Source organism: Ailuropoda melanoleuca, chromosome 4 (genome assembly GCF_002007445.2).
Source record: "Ailuropoda melanoleuca isolate Jingjing chromosome 4, ASM200744v2, whole genome shotgun sequence".
NCBI lineage: Eukaryota > Metazoa > Chordata > Mammalia > Carnivora > Ursidae > Ailuropoda > Ailuropoda melanoleuca.
This window is the reverse complement of record NC_048221.1, coordinates 53,787,603-53,808,713: the sequence shown is the minus strand read 5'-3', so window position 1 is coordinate 53,808,713 and position 21,111 is coordinate 53,787,603. Positions and strand designations below refer to the sequence as shown.

The 21,111-nt window shown below is 57.7% G+C and overlaps 2 protein-coding genes across 5 annotated transcripts in view; one reads left to right on the top strand and one right to left on the bottom strand.

The window, feature by feature from the left end:
* The first annotated feature begins 101 nt into the window (after positions 1-101).
* On the top strand, positions 102-17,883 carry TMEM43 (transmembrane protein 43). 3 transcript variants are annotated; one of them, XR_004624785.1, is made up of 13 exons: positions 102-309; positions 3,470-3,619; positions 4,522-4,656; positions 5,284-5,378; positions 6,128-6,177; positions 6,451-6,520; positions 7,347-7,417; positions 8,328-8,449; positions 8,716-8,790; positions 9,297-9,398; positions 12,185-12,302; positions 14,614-16,344; positions 17,750-17,883. XR_004624785.1 is itself a non-coding variant. In XM_002920687.4 (12 exons), exons 1-12 carry the CDS (start codon positions 298-300, stop codon positions 14,814-14,816), a joined length of 1,203 nt encoding a protein of 400 aa, XP_002920733.1. In that variant the 5' UTR covers positions 102-297; the 3' UTR covers positions 14,817-17,688. The 3 variants fall into 3 exon arrangements, 1 of the variants encoding a protein (XP_002920733.1); XR_004624786.1 differs by lacking the exon at positions 17,750-17,883 and having other exon boundaries at positions 14,614-15,561; positions 16,084-17,688; XM_002920687.4 differs by lacking the exon at positions 17,750-17,883 and having other exon boundaries at positions 14,614-17,688.
* XPC (XPC complex subunit, DNA damage recognition and repair factor) overlaps positions 17,568-21,111 on the bottom strand; it is a 28,543-nt gene continuing 24,999 nt past the window's right edge. Inside the window, exons 13-16 of one of the 2 annotated variants that reach the window (XM_002920685.4) lie at positions 20,896-21,065; positions 20,277-20,370; positions 19,653-19,742; positions 17,568-18,523 (exon numbers count right to left, since the gene is read on the bottom strand). In XM_002920685.4, the coding sequence (XP_002920731.1) occupies positions 18,308-18,523; positions 19,653-19,742; positions 20,277-20,370; positions 20,896-21,065 (570 nt within the window). In that variant the 3' untranslated portion in view covers positions 17,568-18,307. Of the gene's footprint in view, positions 18,524-19,652; positions 19,743-19,851; positions 20,149-20,276; positions 20,371-20,895; positions 21,066-21,111 lie in introns of those variants that run through there. The other variant, XM_019801225.2, reaches the window with a different exon arrangement.

Here is a 21,111-nt window from a genome sequence, read left to right as displayed (position 1 = left end):
CATATCCCGGAATGACTTGCAGTGCGCAGGCGCATCAGTGAGGTACAGTGCGTGTTGCAACGTAGTGGCTAAAGCGCCTGACCCCGGACTACATTTTCCAGGAGGCCGTGCGGCGCGCATAGGCAGAAAAGCTGTGGCTCACGGGGCGGCAACTTTTGCGCGTCCTCCCTGATCCTAGGGTTCACGCCGATTTTCGCAGCTCTTCGGCGGGCGAGAGACCGCTGGGCTCTGCACTCAGGCCGTCAACGCCTTCCGTAACTGAGCAGAGCGAGGGTGAGCGCCCAGCCGGGTCCCACCATGGCCGCGAACGTAAGTGTCTCCTGGTTTGCCGGACCCCACCCATACGTCCCCTGAGTCCATCCTGCCTGCCTGGCCCTCGTCGGTGCGGCCAGCCCCATCTACTTCTGCATGCCCTTGTTCCGGCTTTCCGGCAGCTAACCCGTCCGAACTTCACCTCTCTTGGTTTGTCCGGACCTCCTCGTCCGGCCGCACGTTTGCGGGGAGGGAGATTCAGGAGCTGTTCCCGGCATTGGGATCTCTTTGTGCTAGGCGCCTTCCCGCAGCCCCTCCTTTCATTCTCAGTTCCCGCCTGGGCCCTTGCGCTTCTCATGGACGGGCTCTGAGAGCTGGACGCGACCTCCGAGGGAGCCAGTCCGCGGGAAGGGTGGGGAAGCCGATGCCGCTCAGGTGGAGCTGTCCATCAACTGACAGACTGGATTGTGCGGGCGTGCTGGGAGCTCCCCACCCTAGGGAAGCGTGTAAACCGAGGCTGTGATGCTGCAAAGGGGTGCGGGCGAGATTGGGAGCGGAGGAGTTAGAATGACTGTGAGAGGGAGTATTTGCCTACTGCCCGGCGCATTGTCTTCCTAGGTGTGTTTGGTTAGAGAGGCCGTGACTGAAGTTGGTTCCCTTCAAAAGCCTGCTGGCCGTTTCTCCCTGCAGCCGGCCTGTCTCGGGAACCTTTCGATTTAAGCCCAACATTCATTCAACAAACTGAGCACCAGGGTGCTGGGTGTGGGAGAGTCTGGTGACTCACCACTCCCCTCTGTGAAAGTGCTTCTGGAGCCAGCCCTGGTGCCCTGCCAGCCCCAGGACACTCCCTCCCTCCTGCTTTGCTGGAGTGTCCTAGCCACTCTCCCCTGGCCTGTTACACCCTCCTTCCAGCCCCTCCTCTGTCCCCAAGAGCCCTTTCTGCCCCCCACACCCCTGGAGAGGAGGGTTTATATCACTGACAACCCTAGTGTGCTCCGCCTCAATTGGAGTTGTCTGGGAGACCTAGAAACTGTGAACGCTGCACCTCGAAGAGTCCCAGAGGCGGTTGAGACCCAGGTCGGCTAGGGGAGAGGACAGTCAGGAGACCAGCCTGCCCTCAGAGGTAGACTCGTGTCTGCCCCATACGGTATTTTACAGATGGAGAAATTCCCCAGTAGGTGAAGGCACTCACAGCCAGCTTGGCCAGCTACTTCACGGGAAGATGCTGAAGACAGCAGGCTTTGGAGTCAGGCAGACCTGGGGGCAAATCCAGTTTCCTCCTCTCAGAAGCTTTGTGGCCTTAATCACTCTGGGTTTGTGTTTTGTCATGAGATCTGTTAGTGTGAAGTTGGCACAGGGCCTGGTGCATAGATGGTGCTGGATACATGGGGAAAAAAAATCGATGTTCACAGTCTGACACAGATGGCCCCGGTGGGCAGAGACTGTCTTGGGGTATATTGGCACCCAACCTTTGCCAAGGAATGTGTATGTATGTGGGTGTCTTCTGCAGCCCAACCTTTGCTGAGTCATCCAGGAGCTGTGTGCACGTTTACACGGGCCACCGGGCCTGGTGAGGAAGAAGGATCTGAAGATAGTGGGGTGGAGCAGGGAGGTGGCCGAATTTCTTAACTGGTGAGACAACAAAACTGCCCTGCGACCTGGGTACCGTGAACCATCTCCATTTTATAAGTGAGTCAACTGGATCAGAGAGGTGGACAAACTAATGCAGGGTTACACAGCAAGTAATTTTCAGGGCCTATGTGTCAACCTATATTCCATCACTCATTGCTCTTTGTTCCTGAGCCTAGAAAAGCTGATAATATTCCCACCCTTAGCACCTGTACCTTATGTCCTGTGTCCTAGGCACTGAGCTGTCTGATGATTAAGTCCTTTGGTTCTCACCACAACCCTATATACTGGATTTTTATCCCCATTTTACTGATGGAGGAAATGGAGGGCATAAAGGGGTTAATTGCTCACCCAAGGTCCCATAGCCTGAATTGAAACCCACTCCTTCTGGCTCTGGAATTTGGCCCTTGACGATGATAGTCAGCAGCGGACACACACTTCAACCATGCTTCTGTTATTGGCTGGACGAAACCTGACCCTCTGACACTGGAGCTTGAGGCCTCCCATGAACCTGCTGGATGTGTCTAGCTGCCCTCATCTCCCTCCACCCCGTTCCTCCCCAGACCCAGCCAGAGCAGATAGGCAGCTCTGCTCCCAGAACCACTTCCTACTCGCTCCCCATTGCTCAGACAGGTCCCCCTGCTAGGGACGCCCTTACTCCAGAGTCTGCCTCTGAGATCCCAATCAAATGCCACCTCCTCCGGGGAGCCTGCTGTGACACCCCCCCCCACCCCCTGCCGGAAGGGGTCCCTCGTTTGGCACCGGATCTGCTCCTCACCAAGCACTCAGCATGGCTTAGTACTGTGTGTGCCTGCAGCTCCGTAGCCTACAGCCTGTCATCCCCTCCCCTCACCCCTACAAGACCCAGCATGGCCCTTGGGAGGCCGAGCCACTGTTTGTTGAATTGAATTAATAATATATGTCTAATAACCTCTTTGTAAAACAGTTTGGCAGTTTCTAAAAAACACACATCATCCCTGTGATCCAGCAATTTCACTCCTATGTGGGTATTCATTACCCAATACCCAAGGGAAATGAAAGCACAGGTCTTCATAAAGACTTGTACAGGAATGTTCACAGAAGCATTGTTTATAAGAGCTAAAAACTGGAAGCAACCAAAATACCCATCCACTGGTGACGGGGTCAACAAACACGTACTCCTAGATGGAGTGCTGCTTGGCCGTGTAAAGGAGTGGGCTGCCACCACACACCACAGTGTAGGTGACCCTCCTCAGAGTCTGGACGGAAAAGACTTTGTGCTGTATGATGGCCCCGTTTGTATCGGGTTCCGTAATCTACAATGATACAAATTCAAATAGTTGTTACCGCTAGGGGGTGGGGAGCTGGGAATATTGGCAGGAAAGAGGCACAAGGTAACGTTCTGTGATGATAGAAACGTTCCGTATCTTGATTTGGATGTCAGTCAGATGGGGTAAGCATTTGTCAAAGCCCATCAGACCGTATGCTGTGCATTTTTACTGTGTGTAATTGAAACTCAATGAAGACAGTATACACAAATAGCAAAATTCAATTTACTTCTTAAAAAACTGATTTTCATTTTGATTTTTTAAAATATTTTTTTCCTCAGTATTCCAGTACGACTAACAGGAGAGAACATGTCAAAACGACAACCAACCCGCAGCCAGGCTTCTTGGAACGGCTCAGCGAGACCTCGGGTGGGATGTTTGTGGGGCTCATGACCTTCCTGCTCTCCTTCTACTTAATTTTCACCAATGAGGTAAAATGTCTGGCATCCCTTTGTGCAGAGTGAGGGTCCCTGCAGTATTAGAGACCAAAGGCTATAAATCCAGAGGCCGGATGTGGTAATAGGGCCTAGATTTTACAATAGGTGGGGTGAGGGCGAGGGTGATGGTGCTGAATTAGTCAGAATTCTTTCCCTTGTGACCTATCTCATAACTGACCTAAGTAGGAAGATGAATGGATTGGTTCACATGCCTGAAATCCTGCGGTAGCAACAGCTTCAGGCATGGCTGGATCCAGGTGTTCATGTTGGGTTACTAGGAATCTCCATTTTTCCATCTGCTGCCTCTTTTTCTCTCTTATGGATTTTTCTTTGACAGGCTCTTCCTTTGTGGTGTTTAAGGTGGCCCAGCAACTCCTGGGTCACATCCAAACAGCTTAGCAGCCGCATCTCTTCCAAAATCAATTTAGCAACAGTTGCAGAGAGATGTCTCAGTGTCCCGGCTTGTCTCAGTCCTCTCTCTGAATTAATCCCCATGGACAGTGGACCCATCTTCTGATTGGCTAGGCCTGGGTCACATGTTTTGGGCAGCAGTACGGACGGGCCCATATAAACTACAAGGACTGAGGGGGTGAAGGGAGAAGGCAGAGGAAGATGGGGGAAGGGGCACACAGCAGACAAAAGCACCAGCTGTTCCCAGCATGAGGTAGTGCTGAGAATTAGGGGAGTGGGGTGTGCAGCAGGAAGAGGGCTGCCTGGCAAAGCAGGAGTCTTTGGCTCCAGTTCCACCTGTGCCCTTGCAAGGCCTCGGTTTTCCAACTGTAAGATGGGGAGATGAGTCTCCATGCTTCCCGAGGCCCCATCCTGCTGTGACACACCGCAGTAAGCACAACCGTGGTGAACCACACCTGAGTTGAAATCCTCCTTTTTGCTCACAGGGCCGTGCATTGAAGACAGCAACCTCCCTGGCTGAGGGGCTGTCACTTGTTGTGTCCCCTGAGAGCATCCACAGTGTGGCCCCGGAGAACGAGGGGAGGCTGGTGCACATCATTGGGGCCCTGCGGACGTCCAAGGTAGGTTTGGGGAGGGTCGCTGACCCCACCAGACGCTCAGGGCACATCGCTGGGTGTTGTCTGGTTGAGGATTTTGAGCACAGGGGCTCTGGAGATGGACGCATGGGTGTGACTCCCAGCTGCCCCACTCAGCAGCTGTGTGGACCGATCGCTGTCGAGTCTCAGCGTCTTCATCTGTAAAAGGCGGAGAACACCTGTGACAACCTGGGGGGCCAGCTTTGAAGAGTCAGTGGGATTAGATAGCTAAGCTCTTGGCTTGGTGCTTGGTACACGGCCAGAGGCTCGCAGGGAGGTGCTTTAACAGTTCTGCTCAGCACGTGTGGCTAGTGCGGGGCTGAAAAGTCCTCTGGTTATCGGACCTCTCCTGTTTGAACCCTAAATATACTGTTGTCGGGCCGTGCCGCCCAAGCCGGGACCGTGAGACTCCCGGTCCCCAAAAGGTGGGTGTGAAGGACTTAGGACAGGCAGCTTCCCCCGACTCTCCCACCCGAAGCAGCCGTGTAGTCTTCGTCCTGTCCCTGTCCTCTGTGCCTGTCTCTCGTCCAGTCCCGCTTCCTCCGGCCTCCTGGGCTCATGTGAGTCTTGTCCTGTAGTCCCTTTTTTTGACTTGTGTGATTCTTTTCGAAGCTCTTGTCTGATCCAAACTATGGGGTCCACCTTCCGGCTGTGAAGCTGCGACGGCACGTGGAGATGTACCAGTGGGTGGAGACCGAGGAGTCCAGGTGAGGCGCCAGGGACCGAAGCCTCAAGCAGGGCTAACGGAGATACAGATGTTAGGATATGATGCAGGCGACTTTTGATTTTGACACTCCTGAAATTTAAGTATTAAATCTTCCTGTCCAAGAAATGTCAGATTATCCCGAAATTCCTCATCAGTGATCATTTGTTTGAAGGTGGCAGAAATCTAATGAGAGTGGCTCCAAGGAGGAGGGAGGATGAATTAGCCCCCTTGTGCAGGACGTCATCCGGGGATGCCCGGGCCCAACACATGCCCAGATCCAGGCTGCAGACGGTGCTTTCCTATGTGTGGGCTCTGTGTTCTCTCCCAGGCCAGAGCAGAGGTGGCCCCAGCTTGTGTCCTGTCCATTCTAGCACAAGTCTGAGGGCAGGTGTCCTTAGGCAGGTGGGGGTCACTTGGAGCTAAGCAGCACGGATTGTGAGTGAGGGGTGGGGAGGTGGCTAGGGGAGCCAGGGCAGCTGGAGGGGGGCCTCCATGGGGTTGTCCTGGAGCAGAGGGTACAGCCAGGTCTCTGAGCCCCGAGGGCAGGGCTGAAGCCCTTGGTGTGGGCCGAGTGGAGGCACATTTCAGCTCATAATGAGAAAGTTCTTTTCTCCAGTGTGGACCTTTGAGGGGTGGAGTTAGGGATTTTGACCTGGTCGCCCCAAGGTACTTCCAGCTGCAGATGCTTAGAGATGGGAAAGGCTCCGGGGTGATAGGCTGACTCTGGGGCTGCCTGTGCTTTCCCCGCAGGGAGTACACCGAAGATGGGCAGGTGAAGACAGAGACAAGGTACTCCTACAGTGAGTACGGGGCCCCCCCATCCCCGCACACTTGTGGTCTCTGCCCTTAGTGGAGGCTGACGGCAGGGGGGAAGGAGTGGAACGAGGCATCGGGAACCCTGGGTGCCAGTCCTCAGAGTCCTGCTCTTCCATCCATCCAGCGAGGCCCCAGGAGCCATCCCTTTGGCCCTGGAGTGGCCACAGGCTTGGATAAAAGGACACTGAGCCAGTGGGCCTCAGACACGTGGCCACTCTTACAATAGTTTCTGAGTTGTTCCCCTCTCCCTGTGACAGACACCGAATGGAGGTCAGAAATCGTCAACAGCAGAAACTTCGACCGAGAGATTGGCCACAAGAACCCCAGGTGAGAGCTGGGTGGCCAGGCCTGAGCATGGTCTTGCCGGCCACTCGCAGGTCCCAGCCTCAGCTTCCTCATCTGAGTGATGGGATTGAGTTCCTTCTGCCTCATGAGCTGACGAAAGTCTGGGACATAGTTCTGAGGCCAGCTCCTGGTGCTGGGCACCAGGAACACGGAGGCAAGACCTGACCTCTTGAGCCCCCACAGGCTCCCCTCAAACTAGTCGGGAATGTAAGGCCTGGACTGAGCGTCTGAAGGGACTTGCACGTCCAGCACCGGGGAAGCGTTTTGTTAATAGCCATGGGGGTGGGAAGACAATCAGGAAGGGCTTTCAGAAGGCAGTGGAATTTGATGTGGGCCTTTGTAGGATTTTGGCCGAGGGCAGTTAGCTCAGAGATACGGGGGTGGTGAAATGGGCTTAGCGCTAGAGTGTGGCTGGAGCCGTGGGCAGGGCTGTGCCAGCAGGGGCTTTGAGTGTGCGCAGTGGGGCTCGGGAACTCCCTGGGACCGGGAAGGCTCAGGGAGGGTGTGAAGTCCACAGAAGGTCCATCTGACAACCGGTGGCTGGGGCGGGACAGGCCGGTAGGGCTCTAGGCAAGGAGGTATGAAGCTCTGGGGGATACGAGACGGGAGGAGGGCGCTCCACTCAGGTGAGGGGGACAGGAGCATCCCAGGGGGGAGGTCTGGTGAAGACAAGATGTCCACAGTACCTGGGTTGGTCTGGACTTGCAGGAGCCCCCTGGGCGGGACCCCTGCCTGGCATAACCCGAAGAGAGCGGAGAGCTCCCGGCCGGCGCCCTGCCCTGCCAATAGCTCCTTCTCTCTCCCACAGCGCGATGGCGGTGGAGTCGTTCACGGCAACAGCCCCCTTCGTCCAGATTGGCAGATTCTTCCTCTCGGCAGGTGAGTCTCTTGCCCCTTCGGATGAGCCAGCGGCACCCAGAGGCCCTGTGTTTCTACTTGGCCACCTCCTAGGAGCTGGGGTCCCTGCTGCGCTGGGTGGGTGTGGGATCAGCCTGCACGGTCCCGGCGTCGTACGTTGGGCCGGGGGCCAGAGGGAAGACAGGTCCCCAGGAGGTGGGGGACTTGTGTAGGACAGCCCCACCCCAGCCAGGCTGCTCTGAAACATGGTCTCTTCCAGAGAATAACTACTAGGCCCTGCTGGTGCCTGATCTGACCAGACAGAGCTGAGAGCCCCGCCTTAAGCAGCCCCAGAGCCGGAGGTAGAGACAAGGCTGCCCCCCAAGGGCTCCCCCTCTGAGCCCCACCCAGCACCTAGCAGTTCATTGCAGGTGTCCCTCCCCACCCAAGTGACTCCAAAGAGAGGCTTTCCAGGGACAAGGTGGTGCCGCCGGCCACAGTAAGTCCTGGGGTGGGAGAGCAAACACAGGCCCCAGGTAGCCAGGGTGAGGGAGGAGGGGTGGAGGCCCAGTGCTCCACCAGGATGCTCCAGGGCCTGGCTCGTCTGCCACCTGCACTGTCGCTCAGCTGGTGGCTGCTGTGCCAGGCAGCCGTGGCCTCAAGGGACCGCATGCAGCTGGGGAGCCAGGTGCAGGCCGGTGACTGCATCTGAGGCAGAAAGAGTGCAGGGCTCAGGCTGTTCCCAGAGCTGCAGTGGCTCCCGCTGGCCCAGACGGTGGGCAGGGAGGCTTCCTGGAGGAGGCGGAGACGGATGGGGGCTGGCAGTATGGAAGGAGGGTTTGGAAAGGGCGCTCCTGGTGGGAAGGAGGTCCGGCCGAGGAGTGTGCAGATCGGGGGCGGGGCTGGGGGGGTTTGTTCGCACAAACTGTTGGAACTACTGCACACTTCTCAGGCCTCATCGACAAAGTTGACAACTTCAAACCGCTGAGCCTGTCCAAGCTGGAGGACCCGCACGTGGACATCATTCGCCGGGGAGACTACTTCTACCACAGCGAAAACCCCAAGTATCCGGAGGTACGCAGGGGCTTGGGCCGTTCACGTAGCGGAGATCAGGGCCCTGGGAGTGCTGCCCCTTGGACAGCACACAGGAGGCACCTTCCTGCTTGGGATACGGATTTGGTTCAGTTGAATCCGCTTGGCGGAATGAGATTGGAGGGGAGAAGCCTCGAGGTGATGGGACCACCTGGGCAACAGTGTGGAGGCCGGAAGAGCGTGTGAGCTTTGGGGTTCGAGGGTGGCTGCTCCCGGCCTCACTCAGCCCACTTCTCTTCTACCCCCAGGTCGGAGACCTGCGCGTGTCCTTTTCCTACGCTGGGCTGAGCGGCGATGACCCTGACCTGGGCCCAGCTCACGTGGTAACCGGCTTCCCCAGGGCACAGCCAGGCAGGGTCTCCTAGCCTTCCCCTGTGCAGTGCCCCGAGTGCTCGGGGCCCTTCCCCTAGGCCATGCGGGCATGCTTCTGAGCGGCTTCAGAGCCCTGTGTGCTCCGCACTGTCCGTGGCATCCGTGGCCCCCATGTTACGGGGTCTTTCCCCTGCTGCTTTCCAGGGACCTCCTAATGATACCTGTGAGAGTTCTGCCAATTGCATGCAGCTTTTCTTCCCCCGGCCCCTAGTTTTTGGTCTGTAACTCCTGGTCTCAGGTGCCTGACCCTGTCACCTGCAGTCCCAGCCCTGGCCCCCGCCCCACCCTGATGCAGGCTGCTGCGCCGGGGCCACCCCCGCACTTGGAATGAAACCCCCCTGCCGAGCTCCGGGCTGGCAGGGTCTCCTCACTCACTCCCCCAGCGGGCACACAGTGCGAGGGCTGCTGGGCCAGGCCGGCTGATGCCCTCAGCTCTGACGCTAAGGTCTCTGACCAGGTCACTGTGATCGCCCGGCAGCGGGGTGACCAGCTGCTCCCCTACTCCACCAAGTCTGGGGACACTTTGCTTCTCCTGCACCACGGGGACTTCTCAGCAGAGGTGAGTTGCTGCCCATCTCTGTGGGGGAGGGGCAGCTGGCTCCCTCCCTCCCTCTCCCTGCCCGTGGTCAGTCAGTGCCCGCACGAGAGGGCACAGCCGCTCAATGAGGCGGGGAGAAGAGACGGAAGGAGTGAGTCTCCCCGTGTGAGCAGCAGACTGTGCGGCACGAAGAACAGGAGAGGGGGCACAGCAGAGCCCTCCACTCAGGCTTCCCGTCTCCTGCGGGGGGGGGGNGGGACTCGTCCCGAAGACCCAGTGAATGAGGACCCCCTCGTGCTGAGTGTTGTGGACGGGGGTGGGGCCGGTGCCCTGAAACTCAGCCAGGGGGACGGGAGATTGACTGTGACCGTGGTCAGGGGAGGCCTCTCTGAGTGACAGTTTTGCTGCGTCACAGGCGAAGAGAAAGGGGTCAAAGCCGGCAGCGTGGGGGGGGGGGGGCGGGNNGGGGGGGGGGGGTCAGGCAGTCACTGAGGTAGGAACGGGAGCACCACGAGTACCCGTGTGGATGCCGCCCAGACAGGAGGCGGGCTGGGGAGGCGGGGCTGCCCAGCGGGCAGGGGACCCCCGAAGGGTGTGGGGCTTCTTTCAGAGTATCAGGGGACTGTGGGGGGATTTGGAGCTGCAGAGTTCTGGGACGGAAGTGAGGGCTGCCCACCCCCCACCCGTCCGCATCTGTAAACTGGGGAGGGCCATGCGTCACCTGACTCCCATCCTTGGGCCAGTTATGTGTAGTTCGGTTTCATGTCCTGAAACTTAGCCTTTCTTCTCTAGGCAGAAACTGTTCTCTTTAATGGAAAAATCGTTTTGCATTGTTGATGAGCGCAGTGTGTCGCAGGTGGGAAGTTCTGTCCTTGCCTGGAGCAGGACCGCAGGACTTCTCAATCCGTAAAGGCTTGGAAAGGGAAAGATAGTGGGCAGGGGGCGGGGCGTAGCTCTGGCCCTTTGACCCTGTTACTAGGCCTTCAGCTGCCGTCCTTCTCACTTCAGCCCCCATCCCCAGGGGGTGACTGGCCTCGCCTTCTCCTTGATCCAGACCCAGGGTGTGGGGGGCTGCAGCTCAGGGGCCCAGTTACCAGCCTCAGGGCGGGGCTGCCACCTCCCGCTTCGGTGGGCATGAGTCACCCTTTCCATCGGCAGCTCTCAGGGAGTTTCTAAAATTAGGAGGCCCTGCCCAAGCCTCTCTATCCTGCAGCTCTGGTCCCACCCCACACACAGCCTCCTGCAGGTGGAGGCCTGGGTCTCTGAACTGTCCCCCCAGAGAGAAGTGGCCTCCAGATCTCCCAGGAGGGAGGGCTCAGACTGGGCTAACCACCCTGGGCATTCGGCATGGGTCTGGGGTCTCTGCCAAGTGGGGAGAGAAGGTCCTGAGCCGAAGAGGTGGTGCAAGCCCTGAGGAGGAACCCAGACCCTGTGAGGCAGGATGCCCAGATTCCAGTCCCAGAGGCAGGAGGGGTTCTGTGTGGACAAGTGTGCACACTGGAGACGGCCCCAGCTCAAGGCCCGCTCTGCCTTCCGCAGGCTACAGGACCTTGAGCCAGTTGTTTATCCTCTTGGAGGATAAGAGAATTATGATCCCTGTCTTATGCGGTTGTTGTAAAGATTACACATCCATTTATTCCGAGCCTCAGTTTCCTTATCTGTAAACTGGAGATAAGTGTGTCTACGTTGTGAAGTTAGTTTGAGGATTGAGTAAAGCAATACTGGAAAGCACCGAGGACAGCCACTAATAGGTGTTAGGCATTAAGTGTTAGCTGTTGTTACTGTTACTGTCCTAGATAATGACAGTGGGGGGCGGGGGCTCTCTAAAGAAGTGGCATTCAGGCCAACACCAGAAGAATGTGTAGGAGCTGGCCAGGCAGGACTGTGGGCAAGCCTGCTCTAGGCGGAGCTAGCACATGTGCCAAGGCCCCGAGGCAGGAGGAAGACACTCGGCCTGGTCCCAGGACAGGTGGCAGGGTGTTGGCAGGTGGCGGTGGGGAGAAGGTAGCAGAAGCAGGAAGGCCAGTGGGGAGGAGGCTCCAGCAGTCGTCCTGGCCAGAGAGGGTGCCGGTGGTGAGCGATCTGGGAAACGTGGACACAGCATTGACAGGACTTGCTGATGGGCCGGATGTGAGGTGGTCCCTGTGGGGAGGAACGAGCCAAGTGTGACACCCCAGTTTTGGCTTGTGCAGGCGGGAGGTGGCTGCAGCATTCGCTCAGGTTGACGTGACAAAGAGGAACAGGTGGGGGAGGCTGCTGGGTCGGTGTTGGACTGTTGGACGGCTCGTGGGCTGCAGCTGGAGACCGGAGGGCACTGGTGGGGAGGCGCCGGCGAAGTGGATGGAGCTGGCCGGGAGGGCACGAGACCGAAGCCACCACAGAAGTGCAGAGGGCAGCCCAGCCCGCAGAGAAGCGGGGGAACGCGGAGAGCGAGGCATCCCGGAATCCCGTGAGGAACGTCCGCGGTGCAGCACCGCACACGACGCTGTCAGGGATGGTGGTCCCTGACCCCGGGAAGGAAGCACTGTTGTGAGGAGGGCCGGCTTCATTCCAGCTGAGGCAGCGGCCCAGGGACTTCCTCCCTTCCACATAGAGGGCTTCTGCCCCGTCCTGTGCTGTGCCGGACGGGCCGACGCTTAGGCCCAGGCAGGAGACGTGCCCTCGCCTCCCCTGGTCTGCTCAGAAACGGCCAACGGCTCCTGGGTTGGTGTGGAGTGCACCCCTTGATGCCTGCCCTGCCAACTGGGAAGGCTGGGGGCCCCTCAGAGACATGAGGCGTGACACCCCCTCCCCACCTTGTCCTGCAGGAGGTGTTTCATAGAGAACGGAAGAGCAACTCCGTGAAGACGTGGGGCTTGCGGGCCGCTGGCTGGATGGCCATGTTTATGGGCCTCAACCTCATGACCCGGATTCTCTACACCCTGGGTAGGTGTGCAGAGACAGGTCGGGGGGTCTTGTTCGTCCTCGTGCAGCCCGTGTGCCTGCTCTGTGCTTCTCATGTCACCCATGGCCCTTTCCGGCCTGCTGCAGTGCTCCTCGGGGCGGAGACGGCACGGGGCCCACGTCTGTGTCCCACCCCACAGCACTGGGACGAACGGGCCGAAGAAGGCAGACACGACGAACAGATGCTTTCAGGGGTGGGGGTGGGGATTGCTAACGCTTGGGAGGCTGGTCTAGGCCCCGTGGTCGGAGGGTCTGGCCCATCTGTCCCCAGCTCACCTGCTCCTTCCTTTAGCCCTGCACTCCACAAGTGAACGGGCACGGTGAGGTGACTAGCCAGCGTTTGCAGCGTGCCAGACCTGAAATCGGTTACGTCAGAGCTCTGGACACTTGGGCCATTCCCTTTCCTGTCTCAGCTTCAGTTACCTCACACCTCATGGGCAGTTTTGTGAATGTTTGGCAAATAGGAAATACCCCCAAACCGTAATGGTTCCCTCCCCCACCCCAAGACCTGGGCTCGACTGGGGGCAGCCAACAAGTCGGAGTGCCAGGCAGAGCGCTGGGCCGCTCGCTTGGCCAGAGTCGGCACCCGTGAGCCCAGCAGCTGCCAAATGACCCAACCTGGCATAGGACTGAGGCCTCGGGTGATTAAGTGCTGGCCCCACACTGTTGATCTGGGAGGATGGCATGTCTCGGGGGACTTGCCCACAAGCCTTTACCCCAGTGTGTCCGTGCCCAGTCTGATGATTCCATCCAGCCTGCACTGGGCCCCATAGAAACCTCTCCCCCATTTATCCTTTCCAGCTGGGAAGAGGTCTGGCCACAGTACCTCCCAGGCTGGGCGGGAAGAGGACACTTCCTCCCCTCCAAGGCTTTCTCTGGACAGCTGGGTTGTGCTCAGAACAGCCAGCCAGATCTCATGCACCATTTGGGAGAGATCACAATCTGATCACAGTCCTCCATCTTTCCTTTGCACTGAGCCCCTCCTGGCTGTGGGACCTTGGTCCGGCCATCTCCCCACTCGGAGCCTCAGTCCCCCATCGTCAGATGAGGAGGTGGGAGTCTGGCTCAGAGGGCCCTCTGATTCTGTGTTCATCTGGAATGCTGACGCTCCAGACCCAGGACAGATGTCAGAGTGCAGAGGGGTCGGAAGTGCAGGTGGAGTGACTGGGGAAGCTACAAGGCAGAAGCACTCATTCACTCTGGGCAATAAGTACTTATCGAGTGCCTGCTGTGTGCAGGACACCGCTCTAGGCCCCGGAGACCTTGCAGTGAGCAGGACAGACAAGGTCCCTGTCCTCTCAAGGCTCAGAACCATGGCCAAGAGCTCGGGCTCTGGGCTCAGACAGTCTTGGGTTTAAATCTTGGCTCTGGCACTTTCTAGCTGCAGGACATTGGGCAAGTTGAACTGCCTGGGCCTTGGTGACCTCGTGGGTAAAATGAGGGTAAGAATAATACCAGCCTACCTGGGTGGGCGTGAGGGTTTGAGGAGATGGTCCACATAGTGCCCGACGCATGGTCAATGCACAAAAACACAAACTCTGCTTGTTAGGAGGGCCAAGGTGGGGTATATGTGGGGACAGACCAAGAAGAGCCAAGAGGTGGCCTGCAGGGTCCTGTAGTCATGGCGGGGCAGCAGGCCTTTGCAAACCCAGTGGCAGCAGACCACTGGGGCCACCTGGAACTGAGGAAAGAGTCCGCGCACGGACTGACGTCAGCTATGGAATGCCAGCCTGGAGGGGGTAGACAGGCCAAGGACAGCGTGAGTGCAGACGGATTAGCTGGATCCTAGACTTTACCATACTAGGCCAGTGGCCAGTGAGATCCTCGAGGTGGGGGGCTGGCTTAGCGAATTTATTTCCCTCCGCCCTGCACAGAGCTGGGCACAGAGGTCATTGGTAATGACTTGAATGAACAGATGCCTCCAGGAATGGCCGAGGAGCCCACATAGGCACCCACAGAAGGTTCTGCCCAGTCCGCGAACGTGCAGCAAATGGAACGTGCCACCATATGGGTAGATGTCTTCTATTGGCCGCAGACTGAGGGTAACATCCATCGTTTTAGAGGCGACTGGGCACGTCCACCTGCCTGCTCCCCTGGAGCGGTGCACAGTACGTGCCTTCTGTGGACGCTCCAACTCTCATGGGAGGCCGTTTGCCCTCCGCCCTGAGCCCTCTCCTGTCCAGACCAGGCAACGGGGGCCCATCCTGGTCTACAGACGGGAATGATCTGCTCACCTCACGTGACGCAGAGCGTGGTGGCCCCGGGAGCCTCACCACCTTTCTCTTCCTCACAGTGGACTGGTTCCCCGTCTTCCGAGACCTGGTCAACATCGGCCTGAAAGCCTTTGCGTTCTGCGTGGCCACCTCGCTGACCCTGCTGACCGTGGCCGCCGGCTGGCTCTTCTACCGGCCCCTGTGGGCCCTCTTCATCGGCTCGCTGGCCCTGGTGCCCATCATCATTGCTCGGACACGGGTGCCAGCCAAGAAGCTCGAGTGACTCCGGCCTGGCGCCCGCCCCCCACCTGCGTGATCCTCAGGATCCGGCCCCCCCGCCCCCCCCTTGACCCCGAGTCAGTCTTGGACTCCACGTCTGCTCCACTGGTCGAGGGGCCAGACTTGGCAGTGTGCGTGCCTGTCAGGTCTGGCGCTCACCGCTTCACGTCCTGCCCGCCCTTTTGCTTGCCCGTGGGCGGCCCTGTGAGCAGAAGGCAGCTCCTGCCTGGCGGTGACCTGCGTTCTCCCTGCTTCCTTCCCTTCTCTCGGGACCATGTCACGTGTGTCGCTTCGCTGAAGTCTGCCGACAGGGAGGTGGTAACACGCCGCACAGACCTGCCGCCCGATCGCTCGCTGCCCCTCCTCTGCCACAGCTGCCCCCCACTCCGTGAGCCCACGGGGCCAGCTCGGCTCTCTCTGCGCAGTGCCATGGGGGCCACACCCCAGCCTGGGCATAGGACCCGCCTCGGTACTTAAAACAGAGGAACACCACTGAGGTCATGGTGAGGGACATTGGACGTTCGTTGGGCTTGACATGTATTTTATGGTTTGGCCAGAAACTTCTTCGTGTGTAGGATTTCCAGAGGTCCCGTCGGCAGTGTTGGCCTGTGTTACGCTCCGTGGGTTTTCTCCTGCCTGAGGAGGGACTTGTTTCCAATCCGCTTTAAAGAAACAAAGCGCTGCTTGAATGATGAGTTCAGACTGTTACAGAAAACTCCTTTTCATCTGTCCGTTGGCGTTAATGGAAGGTATTCAACAGGGCTGTGACTCACGGGTTTAAAAGAAGTTACCTCTGTCAGTGCTCAGCTTGGAGATGCTTTTGAAGCCAGCGTTAGCCAAGGGACTGCACTCTGGGGGGAGACGGGAATTGGTACGAGGCGGAGAAAGGCATCTCCTTTCATCCTCTGGCAGCAGAAACTGCCGATTCCCTTGCAGATGAATTGAGTTTTTAGCCAACCCTGAAAGGAAAGCTTTCTGACCCTGAGTGGGCTCCCCCATAGTGACCCCCATTAACCTGAAGTAGGAACCTCCCGGAGGCCTGAGGCTTGTGTCGCTCTCAGGCCTCATTCCTTTCATGGGGGGGGCTTCACGTTGGCCGCTGGGCCCGGGCGCCCGCCTCCGAGTGACTCCTGTCACGTCCCCGTCTGCGGCTTCACGCCCACGTACAGTCCACCTGCGCTGCACCCCATTCCCTCTCGCCCCTGCTGAAGACCAAGTACGCTGTCACCTTGGTGGTTAGAAGATCCTTCGTGTACCGTGTATCTTTTTAGGACCTGGACTTGTTCTGCCTGGCTGGGAGTGGCTGCTCTCGCAGGTTAGCTGGTGGTTCGGCGATCGGACCCTGCAGCAGCAGCCTAGCCGTTTCGCGCTAGCCTGCGAGGCCTGCGGGGCGGCTGAAGATTCTTCACGCTGACAGCAGCCCGCCCAGAGAGGACTCACCTGGACTTCAGAACCGAAACAGTATTCACTACTGCAGTTGTCACCGCATCTCTCGACTCTTAAAGGATGCTTCTGGAGAACAGTACAACTAGGTGGTGGCTACATACAAAATCTGTGGGATTTGGTTTGTGCGACTTTTTCTAGTACAGATTTTAAATTACTACAAATTTCAGTATGTTTTTAAAGAGCAAAAGAATGTTAAATATTTGAAGTCTGGGAAATCATGAAATTTGTATTATCTTTGTATTTTTGGATAAAAATTGAAAATAAATTTTTTGATAGCTTTTATAGGATCTTGCCATTACTTTTTTGAAATTTCTATCTTAAAGTTTGGCCATGGAACTGATTAAAAACCATATGAATTTTTAGGATTCAGTTCTAAGTACCTTTAGTGGTTAAAATAGGTTTCAATTTTTCTTAAAAGGGCAATTTGATATTTTTAGCACTTAGAAGCCTTACCTACCAAAGCCCACTTTGTTTTGGACTGATTGAAAGGACTCAAACCTCCCCCAGCTTCAGAATGCGTCAGAAGAGGTGGCTGCAGCCACAAGGGGACACCATGCGACAGCACCCCCTCTCCCCCGGGCTTTAGGTTGGCAGAGACCCCAGTTCCAGCCCCAAGCCTGCCACCGCCTGGCTGTGTGACAGTGGCCAGTCTGCGATCTCTGGGTCTCAGCTTCCTCATCTAGAAAAGGGTGATGATGCTTTCCTCCCTTCGGCGCGGCGAGGCCTCTGAGCTCAAGCCCACGCAATGCCTGCCGGATGGCACGGGAGCTTTTCCCTTTTGCCTCCTGTTCGGAAGCAGTGGGCAGCTGCTGTCCACCCTGGAGCTGACAATTTGTGTACTTTTTGTGACAAGATCTGAAGCAGGTGATTTCCCAAAACCTTCTCTTCTCAGACCTGAGGTTCAGTTCCATGACGCCTGCAAGGCGGACATCTGCCCGAGTGACAAGTTGCTTACTTCCAGGCAAGAGTGGGCTATGGTGCGGAAGCCGAGGCCCCGTGGTTTCCGTGGCAACCCCGTTTGTTTCTCAACACCAGCCCTCCGGCCAAGCCCTGGCGGCAGATGAGTCACGCCCCAAGTGTTTTGTTTGTTTCCCTTGGATGGAACTGGCTCATATTTTTAATGGCTCCCGTCCGAGGTTAAGTAACGTCTCTCCTCACTTAAACGTAGGAAGATTTCCACGCGTGGAATGATGAGTTCCCGGTCTGCCTGAGAACAAAACCTGTCTTAAGTCTCAACATGGGCGCACATCACTGTCATGCGGGCATGTTCTGAGCTGACCATAAATCTGGAAGAAAACGCACGGCTTAGTCTTTTTAGATAAATGTTTTATTTTTTCCTCAAAATGTTATAAAAGTTGTTTCTCCTGAATATCTACAATGCATAGAGCTTTTATAAACTTATCCATAATGAATAAAATCTAGTTGAACACTGATCCACTTTGACTAACATTTCTTTAACTCTCAGTTTTTCCTTTTCTTTCCTGATTTTAGCTTTGTTCGAGTCTTCTGTCACCCTGAAATACTTCGAAAAGTAGACCCCACCACCACAATGTGAGCTGCCCGCACTCCCCACCTGCTCCCCACACCACGGGGCGGTGTTAGCACACCTGGCTGAGGGGGCACGGCGCGGCCTGCAGAGAAAGGGTCCCACGTCTGCAGGAGAGGCAAAAGCACGAGGGTCTGATAGATGGAAGAACTCACCTGGAAGAAGGGACTGGTACAAATTTTAAACTGCCCAGTGGTTTCTGTAAAAAAAACGGACTCGTTTCCAAAGAGGGGCTGACCGATGTCTAGGTGGCAGGGCAGTCTCCTGGGAAGTGTTCTGTAGCTCAAAGCATAGAAAGCCCTACCCCGCATCTATGTGACAAGGCCCAGGGCCAGAGCAGACCCACAGCACCACTTCACCTTGACCCGTGTCCCCGGGCCCTTGTCCGCGGCACATGCTGCATCTAGGCCTTTTCAGAGACACCACCGCCACGAGGGCCGGCGCCTTCCCCGGGGCAGGTGCGGGGCCCGCACAGCACAGGGTTCGACAGGTGGCCATTGCCATCACAGCCGCTCAAAGGGGAACAGGTGGGAGGCCGCTGCCTTCTTCTCCCTCTTGGTCTTCTTAGGGCACTTTGGCTTCTGCTCTTCTTCAGCCTCTCGGTTTTGGGGCCAGGAGGCAGCCAGGATCCTCGATGCTTCTGCCTGAGAGCTGGTCCCCTCCTCTTCATCGGAAGAGAGTCCACCTCCGGCAGGTGCTGGGGGAGCTCCTGCCTCACTCTGCGGAGGGAGCGACAATGGAGGAACAATGGCAGGGAGCACTGCCAGGGGACAGCGAAGCCCCCAGCAGCAGCCTGCCCTGAGCCAGTGACCCTGGGAGGACAAGGGCACCACATGGGGCTGTGTGAGAGCCTTCCTCGCGCTGGGGACTCCTCCTAGCAGGTACTGGAGAACTTGCTCGGGGCTCAGTGCTAGGAAACGCCAAGATGTTTATGCAGGAGACTGCCCTCAAGGAGCGTTCAACCCGATCCAGGAGAGCACCAGAGATCGCCGGACTGGGGCTTTGCACGTATTGACCTCACTTCTGCACAAGGCGCGCTAATGTCTTTAACTGCACAGGACCGGCTCTGTGCCAAATGCTCCGAGAAGGCACTCCCTGACCACGGGGCCAGATGGGCTGGGGAGCTGGGCGTGGAGGGTTTGGACGCAGAAGGTGAGAGCGTGGGGGTGGACGGAGTCAACATAAAGCCTGGTGAGAGGTCACTGAAGGGATGTGAGGGAGGGGCATGTCAGAAATATTTTGCCAATTTTAAAGGCAAATTGGCAGCACGGGGGTTGGAGACGGGGAGAAAACAGGTGTGGTTGTAGCTGTTCCCAGAGCACATTTCTGTGTCTGACCCAGTACTGATCTCACCGGATAACTGCGTGGAGGGGCCTCTCTGCCCCTCTGGGAGCCTCTTGAGGGCTGCATTGTCAACTTTGCACCTGCGCCCATAGGCTGGCCCAGCCTGGGGCAGATGCCATGAAACAGGACTTAAGTGAGCAAGCCCAGGCCTGGAGGCCGGCCATGGGCACAGGGAACGCCGCCAGGCTACGAGGGACACATCAAACACAGACATGCAGGGAGCCTGTCCCTCCCTGGGTTTAGCACGAGGTCAGACCCCCAGCAGGCACCTGCTATGGCAGACAGGAGCAGGAAAGGGGATGTCAGGGTCGGGCTGGGGGCCGAAGAGCTAGCTGCGGCAGACTCCAGGGACACCGTTCCCAACAAGGTAAGGACACAGGTGCCTCAGAGACACAGGACTGTGGTGTCAAAACACAAGGCCTCTATGGGCAGAATCCGGGCCCGTAGTTCTAAGTCCCCCTCTCCCACCTGGGCTTGTCTTCTTTCCAAAAAAGCCACACCGACCTTGTCCCCATAGCGAAGCTTCAGCCTTTCCCTGATGAGCAGACCCCTGACCAGCAGCTTCCAGTTCCCCAGGGCCCGCTTCTCTCTTTTCTGCAGGCAAAAGGTAACGGAGAACACAAAATGTTAAGTACCGCCACTTTCAGGCGAAGTGTCAAGATGGAACCTACGAACATACAGAGATCCAAAGACTTTTCTGGTCAACAGAGAGAGTCTCAACCATGCCGAGTCTGTTTTAAAAGGAGTGTGATTTATAAAGTGATGCACATAACAGAAGCGTCTTTGTAACTGTGAGTGACTCGAACATCTTCGAGGAGGCCTGGAGCACAGGTGTTCCCTTCCGCAGAGGCAGGTGTGGACGGCACGTGCAGCAGCCCCCAGGGCCGGATCCAGGTGCACAGTGGACAGGGATGGTGGATGGTGAGGGGCAGACAGGACCCGGTTTATCCGGGGCTGGCTCCTTAGGGTGCCCTCCACAAAGTCCGGGAGCTGGAAAGCACTTTGGGGCCGGTGGCCTCTCCTGTTACCCACAGTGCAAGTGAGGCACCTCCCCCACCTGGCATTCCCCTGCCATTCTGCTTTCGTACCCCAGGCCCCCATCCAGCCCGCCCTGGCCAGACGGCTCACCTCCTTCTCCCGCTTCTCAATGAGCGCCTGCTCGTTCTCCCAGGCAGCCAGGAGCACGTCTTTGTATTCCTCGCAGACAATGTACCCGTCAGTTCTGTAAGCATGCGACACGGATGGCCTTCCGTGAGCCTGCCGCCTGTTCTGGCCTCTCCTGCCCCTTGCGGAGGCCAGCAAGCGGCTCCTAAGCCCTCGGGGCCCTGTGGGACCTCCGGCGTCAGCCGTCCGCAGTCCCGGCCGCAGCTGCTGACAGACACCGGCCGTGCGGGAGGCAGGCCTGGGGACTCTGGCGCCGCGTCTTCCCCAGCAACCCCTCTGACCGCGGGGGGACAGAGGCCACCTAACCAGGAAGCATGCTGACCTTGCTTGGTCCCCCGGCCCCACCCCCAGGAGATGGTTTTCATCTCGCATCACCAGCGTGCTGTTCCATGGCTTCCACGGCCTCTGGACGGAGGCGAGTCAGCCAGAGCAAGAGTGTGAAGCAAAAGGTAACGTGTTAAGGCTGACTTGGCAAATCCAGAGTCAAACCCAGAAAATGGCCTCTACCCCCACATCGACTTCCTGCCCCTTCTCCAGGAAGCCCAGCCCTCCTGCCAGCTGCCGTGGAAGGCCCCTCACGCACATGGGATGGGAGTAGCCTTTATGGAAATCGAAGCCGGTGATGGCCTGGGCACAGTCAATGTCCAGCTTGCGGGCCACACGGTGCAGGTTGGGCAGGCTGAGCTGGACACAGCCGACGGGCATCATGCTGGGCAGGAAGAGGTACACGTTCCCGAACTCATTCCGGGGCACCTGCGGAGGGTGGCAGAGTGGCTCCAGCCAGCGGCAGCGTGAAGCA

Bases quoted from the DNA above. Each gene is read 5' to 3' on its own strand.
- TMEM43 (XM_002920687.4), top strand. The intron at 4,657-5,283 runs GTAGGTTTGGGG...TTCTTTTCGAAG, and splicing joins GGGCCCTGCGGACGTCCAAG to CTCTTGTCTGATCCAAACTA. The intron at 12,303-14,613 runs GTAGGTGTGCAG...TCTTCCTCACAG, and splicing joins CCGGATTCTCTACACCCTGG to TGGACTGGTTCCCCGTCTTC.